Consider the following 12,709-nt stretch of genomic DNA (forward strand, 5'->3'; position numbering starts at 1 on the left):
TCCATCACTATGATGATAATCTAACAGAGCGTGAACTTTGGTCACATTAAAGTTGTGCTCTAACTCATGTGATTTGCTTGATCAAGAAACATGTGCAAAACCACCTTCACCAGAATTGTGCTTTTTAGCATTATACCATTTTCTGCTGGAGAATGCCCTGCATTGAATACTCAGGATAAAGTATGCAGATAATTGCAGATGAAAGTGATGTATTGCTGACAGGCAACTGAACATTTTCAAGGTACTTTCTGATTTGTGTTCATTTTATAAAATGTAACTCTCATATACTTTTCTCTGGTACCTTACTCAGGGAAGTTCTAATTGCACATGTGTGCATCAAGGTCAAGGTGTTGACTGGTTACTACTGTATTAAAGCTGACTTGTTTTTCTTGGGTGAACTATTGGCCTACTTCTCTGAATCATGTTATTTTAGATCAAAGTGAATAATTTGATTTAAAGAATGAGGACTGCAATAAAACACATGCTGCCATAGGAGAGATAAAAAGTTATGGAAAACAAAAAGTGTATTGTTTGAGAATATGACAGGCAAATCATAATATACAAACCTCTCTGTATTTGTTTTGATTTCAAATTGTGTGTGCTATTTATTTTACACACAGGCTTTTCTTAAATCCTTAGTAATGATCTAAACAWACATTATTATATAACATAGAATCAAGAACTTTACTAGTTTAATATTTCAAAATGCAAAGCAGCTAGGATTTTACTTAAAAGGAATGTCATGGTTTTCCAGAGAAACTGAAGGATAGTGAATCATTCAATAGCTATATAAAAAAAAGAAGCATAATTTAGCAATTATGTTAGTCATGACCATAAGGAAGCTGAACTTTTCAGGTTAGATTCAAGTCCCTGGAGGGGTACGTTTGCAGCAGTTGTATTAACATCATGTTGAAGAATTCATTTTTGATTTCTGATTCCTGGGAAGGCCTAGGAATTATGAACAATATTTCATGTTATTAAAAGCTGTTTTTGAAAATTTCTTATAAAACATCACATACCTAGAAGCCCAACAGTTTTTCAAATGAAAGCTCTTTCTCCTGTAGTATTTGCCTGTATAGCAGAACAATTCTAAACAATTTCACAAGTAATTAAGTATAGCTGGATGAATTTAGTTACTTGGTTTATTTCAAAATCAGTGCAAGACATTTTTAGAAGTTAATGGAGCACTGCATCATTTAGCAACCAGAAATGATAGTCACTGTGTTTTATAGGAAGTCTGATRGTTATTTTTAGTGTCTTTTGCCTTGAGATCTCAAGATGTGTTTTATAAGACACATCCATGAACATGGCCTTTGGAAAGGACTCTGAATCTCTAGTTAGCAGCACCAGTTGTACAATGGAGTATCTCCTCTGAACCGAGTGATGATGAACTGAAGAACATTCAACTTGCTTCCCTCTGTAGGAGAAATTCTGGTGCTAACCGTTCTGGCAGAGAGACATCTTTTGTGTTCTTTTTTCTTCCACCTATAAATATGGAGAAATTAATAAAATGCTGTATGCTGAAAAATGTTGCTGATGAACTAGTATGATGTCTATCCTCCAAGTACTATCATTAGCAGTTTGAGCACTAAATTCTGAATTTTCAATCTATTCTACTTACAATATAAAACCAGGGAAAGTACAGTCAGCTACCATACAGTGAGGAAGGAAAGTTTAAAATAATATCTTCAAGGTGAATTGCAGTCTGCATTTGCTAAATTTGGTCAGTTTAAACAACACTTAAGACAAAAATAACACTTTTGATGATTGCTTCTGGACTACACCTTCTCACACATGCTCCATTACAAACATGGAACATCAACAAATTGAAAGCTATACAAATAATATCTATTTTATTTGAATAGGCTGACAATCTTGTTGATTTAATGACATGTTTTCAAAGGAGCCAAGGCAACGTGAACAGCCATTGCAGTTAGGTCTCATCAGGAGAGGTGAGTTAAAGAATTTTTGTTGGAAATGTAAGAAAGAAGAYCCAAACTCAGCACTGAATTCAGTAGAGAAAAATCTAGGCAGTTACATGGTAGAGATATTGACCTCTCCTGTCCTCCACATTGCATCAGTTTGCAGCTCCTTGCACAGTGTTCTGACAAGCTATTAGCCTGTTTTTGTTACATATGGATGGAGTGGAAGGAATACCGGAGATGATGTTACAGGCAGCCAGCATGGATGAGGACACAGAGAACAGCAGCAACAAAGGAATGACCTCTCATCTGCTTTACTTCCCAGCCCTACAAAATCCAGGCCCTTGTACTGAGGGGCCGAAGCCCTTTCTCATCTGATAGAAATAGCAGTTGTGTTCCAGTCCTTGACCATTCCCTTCTGTCTTGGCTACAGAYGCCTGACACAGCTGTATATGGATCCAAACCCAATGTACATCATGCACTATAGTGGTATAACATGCAATATTGTGCAGACGTAAGTGTTTCAGTATCATTCTTCCTGAAGAATTCCAGGGCTTGTTTCTCTTTRCATTTATCAAACATTAAGTTTACATGTTTAAGAAAGGTAATGTTATGCTTTATCCTGTTTATGGACAGTCTTARAAAACAGAAGGTAAATTTTATTCACAGGATCCTTTCCTCCTTCAAAMATTTATACATCTCTCAAGATTGTTTCATTTTTTTCTTGGGTTCTACTTTTCATTACCAAGTTCTACTTTTAAGTACTTTGATTTGTCAATTCTTCAAGAGAACATTTATTTTTAACATTTTTAAATGTTMGAAGTTAGTTTCACACTTAACAGAGCGCTGAATTTTAGCATCTCCTACATTTTTTCTTTTTTTTCTTCATTTTAATTGCAGTATTACAATTTTAAATAAAAGCCCTATTTGTATTTTTATGTTGCTATATATGTATTTGTATAACATGTTCTATGTCCTTTCTTGAGATTTACTGAGATGATAATGATTTTAGAGAAGAATTGTACTATAATTGTTAGAACCATTTTGTTAAAGCATTTATGCCTCCTGTCTTTTAAATGAAAAGAAGTGGAAGCATACATTTCACATACAATGGAAGCATTGTAAATAGATTTGTTGAAGTTGTTAATTATTCAGTAAAAAAAAATCTGAATTAAGATGGTGGAATATTTTATAGGATATATACCAAGGCAATTCTTGATTTTAATGCTTTATTCAGTAGACCATGGTAGTTCCTAATAATTATTTGTATTTTTTTCATATTTCATAATATTTTCCCCACAAATAGAGATCTGTGATTTGTTCACAGTCTGTGAAAACCACCTATAAGGTATGATGAACATGTTAGAAGTATACCTTTTCTATTCTGATGCTTTGAGTGTTTAGATTTAATTTMAGTAGAAGGTAGGACTTATTCTAAGCCTACTAACAAGTCAGTCTGAAGCAGGTTTATGTTTGTGGAACAGCATATTCATATGTATTGGTCTCCTTAGTCCAGTTCACCCTTCTATACTTGATGTGTCTCATAGCGTAACTGCGCCTACGCCTGGCCTCTAATCTGGTTCAGTCAAAAATTTCAGTCAAAATCCTGCTTACTTAAAAAAAARAAAAAACATATTTGAAGTAAATCATATTGTTTTGACAGCATCTGTTTAGAGAGCTGTTATTACACATGCAGTTGTGTTGTCAGATGTGCAGAGCAGTAATTTTAAGAAAGAATGGAGTGGGATAAGGGCAGAGAGCTAAGGTCCGTTCCAAACAGTTATTTTTATGTTAGTCTGTATATACTCTCTGTTTGCTGTTAGTATAAAATCAGTAAGTTGTATGTTGAGAAAAATAACAAGGAAGACATTGATTTGTGATGGGACATCATTGTGAAGTAATCTATTTAGAAAYATCCTTCTGCCATGAAGTTATTCTAAAAAAGGGGGGGTGTGGCTGCTTTGCAAGTTTTTGAGGCTTTTGCCTCTTTGTAAGCATCATCAATGTGTTCAAAGTTGCATTTTGCAACAGAAATAGAACTTTTTAAAAGGCACAGAGAATAAGGAAATTTTGGGGCCTTTTTTGTGTGTTAATCAGAAGTTATCAGCCTCTGCAGATAAGGCTTACTGAAAGTATTCCATCGTTTTGGAGCATGATTTTTGACAGCTAATGATTTTACATTTGATTTGTCAGCTTTCAGGGAGTTAATTTATCTGGATTGTAATTAACACTTTGAGACATACAGAYTGTTTGAGCATTTGGCAACTTCAAGATTAAATAGCTTTATCTAGCACCCTATATAACAATACGCAATATACAATATGCAGGGGAACCTTAGAGATCAAATGTCAGTCTTCAGAATTAATATTTAAGAACATTCAGGAATATAAGTATTCCTCAAAAGCGATTAGGATGATAATTTAAAATTTACAAATAAGTCCTATAAATTTTGCATTATTTTTATATGATTTCATGGAATGATTATGAAATGGAAATTTGGTAATTGAGTTGATAGMAATATGAATAGGGTTTTAGTGTAAGTAGAGACTAGATTTCACAGGAGATTGTTCTGCATAGAATATTCAGATCTGTCTCATTAACTAGACACAAGATATTGAGAAGATGATGAGAAGATAGAGATAAAAAAGWTTCTTTTGGTTTATTCCTATTATTCCACATCATATATGTGTCCATCAATGGGATGGAAATAAAACTTGTGTTAATTCATAAAACAAATATAAAATCTGTAGAAGTTTCTGAGCTGAAGTTTCTGTCAGTGATGCTCCCAGATACTAAGGCTGCTGAAGTAATTTCTGCAAGAATTTAGTTTTCTGGGTTGATTTTTTCTTCTATAGGTTATTTGACACACTGAAGGCTGTTATTAGCAATATGGTGTCTCAGAAATATTTGACCTTTAACTGCATTTGAAATGCAGTGGAGTTGTAAATCAGGAATGTAAGATTCATCCTTTTCTCTTAAGTTGTCAGTGGGAGGGTCCTGCTTCTCATATGTTCCCTCAAAAYTAATTAAAGTAGGCTGGTTAGGAAAGTTCCTGCTCTGCTAATGTAACATATGGTTGCCAGTTCAATCAAATCTTCAGTGCACGACTTGMTTGAGTTTGGGAAGTTCTTCCACAAGAACTCAGCAGAAATGTTTTAAGATTTTTTTTTTTTTTTTTCATTTTGTACTTGTAGAGTATACAGATGACTGGAGAGAAGCAAATGAATAAAATATCTAAACATATAAAAATACTAAGAAATGGAAAGTATGGGGATTTTTTCATTAAGCTTCAACCTGGAAAGCAATTAAATTAAATTTGCATTGCATATACAGGTGATTCCTTAGCAGAAGTGAGAGAGGTGTCTGAAAGAAAGTCAAAGCTTGACTTTAAAAGGTTTGATTACGTGCCTTGTGTTGCATGGAGTGCAACATGGATGGGAATTCATGGGGCCTGTGTCTAATGGCATGCATGCCTCAACTGTCATGGTGAAGGTTACTTRTGGGGGAGAATGAATAAGTGGAAGAGAAAGACAAACAGCAGGGACAACCACAGCCACTAGCTTCCAGGGGAGGATCTCCAGGGCAGCCAGTGGTGGTTATGATGATAATGAGGGTAGTGATGGTGATGATAAAAGGCTAAAGAGCTTCAAATAGCATGTTCAAATTAACATTACTGAAGCAAAGATTCTAAGGCATCTCAGGCACTCTACAACTTCTTTAGTTGGGTATGTTGAGAATTATGCTAAAAATCAAGAATGTTTTGGAGAGCTTGGCTCAATTTATGGTTTCAGGTGGAAACCACGTAAATCTCTTGTGGTTTTCTGTGGTTTCACATAGTGCTAAAGAAAACTTAGGAGCTTTGACTAAATTTTGCTTTAGTCTTTAAATAAAATTGAATTTGATACTAAATGAGACCCAAAGGGTAATATTTGCATAGCTTAGCTGTGCTAAGTGCCATGAAAATTTATAGAATGGGTGAGGTAAAATGAAAGAAACCTAATAAAGAATCCTTCTCTGGAGGAAAACCAGTTCTTCTTGCACAACTATAATCAGTATTTAAGCAGTCAAGGCTATTCTATCACCATGAAAATGTCAAATTTTATTATTAACAAGGTCCAATATTATGGCTGCAGAATTTGTAGTTCAATTTTTTTGGTATGGGATTACAATTTCAGAATATCAAAATGTTAGATGAATTAACAGCATATTCAATATTTATTTTTTAATGACTGAATCATAATTACAGATCAGACTGTACCACTCACAGTGCCTAAAATAATCATGAAATAAATGTGATTCTTGAAGCTCTTAGCAACCACAAGGCTTCCTGTGCATATGCTCAAGCACAGGAGTAACTGAGAAGTAATTTCATAAAACACATTTGCTGCACTTAAAAGTGTGATACATCTTTTTTGCATTTCACAATATCAGAATTTACTGAGAGGCAGCAACTCTAATTAGAAGAAATATTAGATAACCACATTTACAAGTGTATTTTTAATGCCCCAGGGAAGTGGAAACTGACTCAATTGCAAGGTCTGAATTGGGAGTCCTTGGTTTGAATCCTAGTGAAGCGATGCTAGATGGTGACTCTATAACTGTGCATGGGAATGGGCAATGTAATGGGGAAACAGGAGTTTCCAATCATTCCTGAATCTTTGTTAAAGTATTCTGGATTTTCCTCTGAATCGCTCATTYCTTGGGATGATTAGGCCTATTCTTTCATATTAATCTATTACAAGTGTTACAATTATATCTATGGTTTTCATATTTTTCTTCCATCTTATAGAAAATACAATGAAAATACTTTGTCATAACAATAAAAGACTTTAGTAATCCTTACATTATTAGGATTTGTGACTTGAAAAAGTGAGAGGATGGGATTTGTGCATGGTTTTAGTTATTATTATAATCCATTTTTTATTTCTGATCTATGTTATTTTTAAGCACTGGGCAGAAACATGATTTATTTAGATATGGATTTGATACATCCATCATATTCATATAAAAATGTAAAATTCAAAGGATAGTGAGTCACAAATCGCTGCAGGTAGTGTGATTGCTTTTCGTTTTGTCAATTTAATTCTAGATAATTTTAAAGGAAAATTTCCCACTTCCCCAGAGTTACTTGGAGTGTTTAAGTTATAAATAACCATATTGTTGACACAGTTGCTTTCCTTCTTGTTTTTTATTTTAGATTACATATCATCTAATTTTTAATGTGTGATGTTCATTTGGAAGTGAAATCACATGCCTATGATTATCCACTTAATTGTTCCATTCAATGTTAAATTACCAAAAAAAAACCCTTGAAAGTATTGCTTACGGGAAAGTAATAATTTGTTCTGTATTTACTCTTTTTAACACATTGTCAGTATTTGCTTATCATCTTTTCAAGAGATTGATGCCTTTGGCACACAGCTAGGATTTTCTCAATTATTTCAGGRACATGTAACAATATGCAGCTTACAATTGGAGTTTATTTCATCAAGASAGATCACTTCAAAGTGGCATTGTTGTTATTAAATATTAATATTAATAGCTATTTCTATATAATTAGCAGTAGTATGTGTTTATTATTTCCAAATAACTATTTGTTTGTTGTCCATCTTCAACAGTAACTTCCATTAATTTAAAAYTATAAGAGGAAGCAAGTGTGTTTTATTCTTGGTGATCACTGGTAATTTTACTTTGGAAAAAGAAAGAGGCAGTGGATGAAACTTCTGAGGCTGGAATTGTCAGAGTCTTTTGTTTCTCTATTTTACAATTTCCCTTCTCAAGCAAATCCCTCCTGGCATCTTGTCTTTGTAATCTGTGTTGAGGACAATATTTCAGCATTTCTCTGAAATTGTCCGAATTTGATTGACTACGTAGAGAATAAATATCCTTCTCAAATATCCTCAGTTAATCTGATAAAACTCCTACAAATTTCAGATTTCCCAAATCTTTAATTCAAATATGGTGTAAGGAGAGAATTTTGAACCAAGGTAAAGGAGGGGGGGGGGAAAAGAAAAAGAAAGAAAGAAAGATGTAGTTCTGTGTCTTCTGGTTTGCCTAGCTGGGTGGGCTTAGGGTGCTGTGGTTGGCCATGGTTATGTGCTCCATGGGAATATGAAGAATGAGGAAAGCCTGTTCCTGGAAAGCTGCCACTCACAGACAGCACTAGTAAACACAGGTGGGAGCAGAGCCGCTTTGGACCGTCCTGTAAAAACTTTTAATCACACAGCTCTGGTACTGGTGTTTACCCAGTATGACAAAAGTTGCTTCTCCACCCATATACTTATTAATTACAGATGTGTCATTCAAACCGTGACTGCTGGTTTGGAAATGAGGTTGTCAGTTGTCCTAAGAGAAATGTTTCTTTCTTTCCACAGATTTATTGCTTTCACACTGTTTTGTGTTAAGTTCTGTTTTCTTCATACCTCAGCATAGTTCATTACTCTATTTCACAGTTACTAGCCCATTCAGGGTTTTTTTTTCTTGTTACTATTATTTCTTAGTAGCACATTTCACAGGCAGTATATCATGAGCTGAAGTTTTAAGAAGTATATCACATTTATGGAGGGTGTTTCATGCTTCTTTTCACTTTGTTACACTTAGTTCAAAGAAAACAAATCCACAAAAAATCCGGTCCAGTACATCTGGAATAATAATTAACTTCTGATACTTTTCTTCCTCTTCTCTGCAATTTTCCTTGTCTTGTGAAATACTGGGCTATGAGTATTTTAACACTTGTTGTTGTTTTGTCTCATGAATTGACATGTTTATTCTTTACCAAAATGTTAAACCCATTAGTGAAATGTCAACTGTTAAACTGCGTGGTTATTTTGCTTTAATGCAAAATATGTTGAGGATATACAGAACGTGTATATACTGTCATAGCTACCTAATACATTTTGCTGTGTAGTAAAACCATTTTTCACACTGTTGCAGTGCACCTCATGATTATTACCCAACAGAAGTCCCAAGCACTCAACCAAAATACTATGGGTGGATCTTCTTGCTGTCTCCAGCTACCTAGTTAAACTTCAGTTATAAAGTAGTTGGAGCCATTGTAGCCAGACTTTTCTTGGAAGTGCCCAGCAAAAGATGGGAGGCAAAAGTTGTCCAAAGGAAATTCCAGTTAGATATTAAGAAAATATAATTCTCAGTGAGGCTGGTCAAACATAGCCTAGTTACTCAGAATGTTGATGGAATCTCCATGCTTGAAGATATTCAAAACTCAAGTGGATATGACTCAGAGCAACTTGATCTAAGTTTGGATTTAAACTTTGCAAGCTTATGAGAGATTTGTTTGAAATAGCCACTTATTTCTTTTCATATATTTTAATTGAGTCCAATCAAACTTTGTTTTTGATCAATAAAAGTAAACAGTCATCAGATTGCCATTATTTTAGAATTTATTTGTTAGTAATTATCTCTCATATATTCTCTGTATTCTATTGTATGTTATGTAAATATATTTATATAATTGTTTTTTCATGTGTCATGAATATGATTTTATCTGATGTAAATTCAGCTACTGCAGACTGCCAATTTCTATCCACTTCTTAATACTTGTTTCACACATTTTTCCCTGTATTTCATAAGTATAAAAAAAGATTAATTTGTGAAAATAATCTTAAAGTAATGATGTGGTATACTGCAAGCAAAAAAAACCCTATATCTTTGTGTTACATAACAGACAACTGTTTCATTTCAACTTGGAAACAGAACACAGAAGAAAATTCCCCAACCTCTTTAAGCATCCAATTAGTCATAAATCTATGCAGTTACTGATAAGCTTTTCATTTCACTACAGCCCTGTGAGTGCTCTATGCAGTTAAATAACGCAGAATGATGAGAGGTATTCYTCTCTTCAAAAAGGTTAGGAAGAACAATCTCGTGTTCCAATAGTTTATCTCTTTAAGTTTATTGCTACAGAGGCTTGAACTGATGCCTTACAAATTCTCTTTTGGGTGTATCCATGTTTGTAATGTAAAAGAATGTGCTCAAAGCTAAAAGCAAAAGCACCCTTGGGAAAATATTTGGATTTTTCAAATGTCATAGGCACCACCTTTCATCTGGTAAACACAGAAGCAATGGAGCTTCACATTAGCTCATGCTCGTAAGAAATAAAACTTCTGCAGCAAAAATGTACTTCAGGCATAAATAAAAAAAAAGACATGGAAATGAATGCAACAGACCTTCTAGGCATAGAAGAGTTATAGTAAAACATTTTGCAATTTTTAGAGGTTACTTAATCAAAGTTAGAGACTCAGACATTATAGTACAAGTAAATGTAAAGCAAGTCCAATGGTAGTTATCAAGTCCTCTACGACTTACTGAAATGCATATGCCTTTTCTTAATCCATACCTCAGAGCAGCTGTGCACACTTACAGCAGTTGTGTGTTCTAAAAGGACTGAAAAAAAAATAGGAAATGCAATGAAGATCTCTTGCCTTTACACTGGCACTTGTATGGCTTCCAACATAGAAGAACGACTTCCAACATTTTCAAATAGGAAATGCAGTAAAATCTGACACAAGCAATGTGTTGATATATTTTTTTTTTCTTTACAGATTAAGATGCCTAGTAAAGCAGCTGGAGAAGGGTGACATTAATGTGGTGGACTTGAAAAAGAACATTGAATACGCAGCGTCTGTGCTCGAGGCGGTTTATATCGATGAAACCAGGTAAGGCGAGGGATACGGGCCGGGAGGAAGGGCAGCTGCATTTGGCCTTTGCACATAATTCTGGCTGACATTATTAGCCCTAGGTCCTCGCAAAGCAGGAGAACCRTATGTGCCTTTGTGGCCTCTCAGTGACGAGATTAAAGCAAGAAGATTCTGAAGGTCAAATGTAGCTGCCATCTGGAGAGTCTGCTCAGTTCTTGTCTACCTCGGTGGTCAAACGTGCACASTATAAAGTCATCAGAATTTTTCTGAAGGGTTTTTCCATCCCACCAAGGGCCACATGCTGATGAACATGCTGAGAACTATATCATTGAACAAAATAAGTTGTTTTGAAATTACGTGCTAGTGGAGATGAGTCAGAGTATTAGAATTTGGCCCTTAAATCCAAAAATCAATGACAAGCTATGATTTATTTTCCATTTGAGGTTTTGTTTGTAATTTATTTATGTTTATTGCTACTGGAAGTATTGCAGGCAATAATTTTTGATGTGAAATGGCTACAGTGAAATTACAAGTTCAAAATGTATGACTTCAAGGAATTTTAAGATAGTTAACTTCAATTGTAGTACATAACTAACGAGATCTTTTGAGTTTTTTTTTTTTTTTTTTTTTTTTTTTTTGAATTCACGATAGTGACCTTCATTTTTCCCTCTATGCAGAATGTTCTTCTAAAAATGTCTGGCAAAATGTTTTCAATGTCGTATGAATATGCAGCATATGTCTAGTCTTAGTTCTATATTAAATTCAAGTCTGACACATTAATTATTTCATGGATCTCTCTGTCCCTATCCCTGTCCCTCTCTCCTTGACAATCAACATATTTGATACGGTCCTTAAAGCACTGCTGTCATGTTTCCCTGTTTCCTTTCCTTTCATATTAAGAGTCTCACATCAAGGACTGCCAGTCTATAACTTGAGGTTCTGCTGTGGGGCGATAGCTAGACAAGTAAGAAGGAAAATGAGAATAAATGAAGCAGGTACCTATGTTCCTTTTGCCACAAACTACATTAGAGACTAGGTTGGCAGCATTGCTCATACTGGTGCCCTGCTCTGAGGTTTAACATGTGCAAGTCCCAGGGGATCTGAGTTTGTGATAAAGATGAATTAAAATTAAATAATTTAAATTATTAGTAGTTAATTCAGCCTAAATGCCATTGCTGGTATATATATTTCAGCTTAGTTGACTAGATTTTCTTTTTGTCTTGAAATAAAAGCTGGTGTGCATATTTACATTATTCAATGTGTAGTTAAACTCRTTCAGTTCCTTAGGGAAACTGATATAAAGGTATCATCAATGAACTTGTCTTCGGGCCCCATGTGATAACATAAGTCAGAAAGTCTCAGGTTCCAGCAATGGTTCTAAATATGTATTTTAACATTGTTCAAATTCCCGGGCAGCTTTGGAAAATCTTGGTCCTCTCTTGCCTGTTCTACAGAATACTGTGACACCATCAATGATTAGTGCTTAGGAAGCATTTTTCCTTAAAAATCATGGGGATTTTTAATCAAATGGTATTCAGAGCTGTGAACAGGGGCAATATTCCTTCCATGCACCTCTCAAACATTATGGTTAAATAGTTACATTTTATTAGCTCTTTCTGAGCAGTAGCAGCACAACTGTGGAAATAAATAAAACTGTGATACTGGGGAGTCCACTGCTGTTGGCACCATGTGGGAGAACTGGGACAAAGAAACAGCAATTTCTTCTGCAGGGAGAACTGGGAAAGCTGCAAATATCTGACTTGTGGCAGCAACACATGTGTTCCTGTTAGTGCGAGCAAATCTTAATTGCCCTCAGAGGACAGAACGGCAGGATTATGTAGCTGCCCAAATGAAAATAAACATATATTATTTTACAGTGGTTTGGAAGATTTTCAGAGCCAGCAGGCCACTCTTTAAAGTCCTAGGGGCATTGTGACTTCATAGTGAAGATTTTCCAAAAGTTTAATGAATCAGATTATTTGGAAATAATTTTATAAAGTTTTTGCTCTTCTCTGACTCGATGGTCAACAACATTTAATTTGTTGCATGCTTTTTCTTTCAGAACAATCTGATTTTTTTCACTGTATAAAAAAACTTAAAACTAAGGGCAATGAAGGGAGCAAAGCATGA

General features: G+C 34.7%; 1 protein-coding gene across 1 annotated transcript in view; it reads left to right on the plus strand.

Annotated features, from left to right (window-relative positions):
• Positions 1–12,709, plus strand: part of PDE1A (phosphodiesterase 1A) — a 165,876-nt gene that overhangs the window by 112,000 nt on the left and 41,167 nt on the right. The window contains exon 7 of the mRNA XM_026052083.1: positions 10,484–10,597. Coding sequence (XP_025907868.1) covers positions 10,484–10,597 — 114 coding nt within the window. The remainder of the gene's footprint in view (positions 1–10,483; positions 10,598–12,709) is intronic.

Source organism: Nothoprocta perdicaria, unplaced genomic scaffold (genome assembly GCF_003342845.1).
Source record: "Nothoprocta perdicaria isolate Ctin4 unplaced genomic scaffold, notPer1 scaffold_83, whole genome shotgun sequence".
Lineage (NCBI taxonomy): Eukaryota > Metazoa > Chordata > Aves > Tinamiformes > Tinamidae > Nothoprocta > Nothoprocta perdicaria.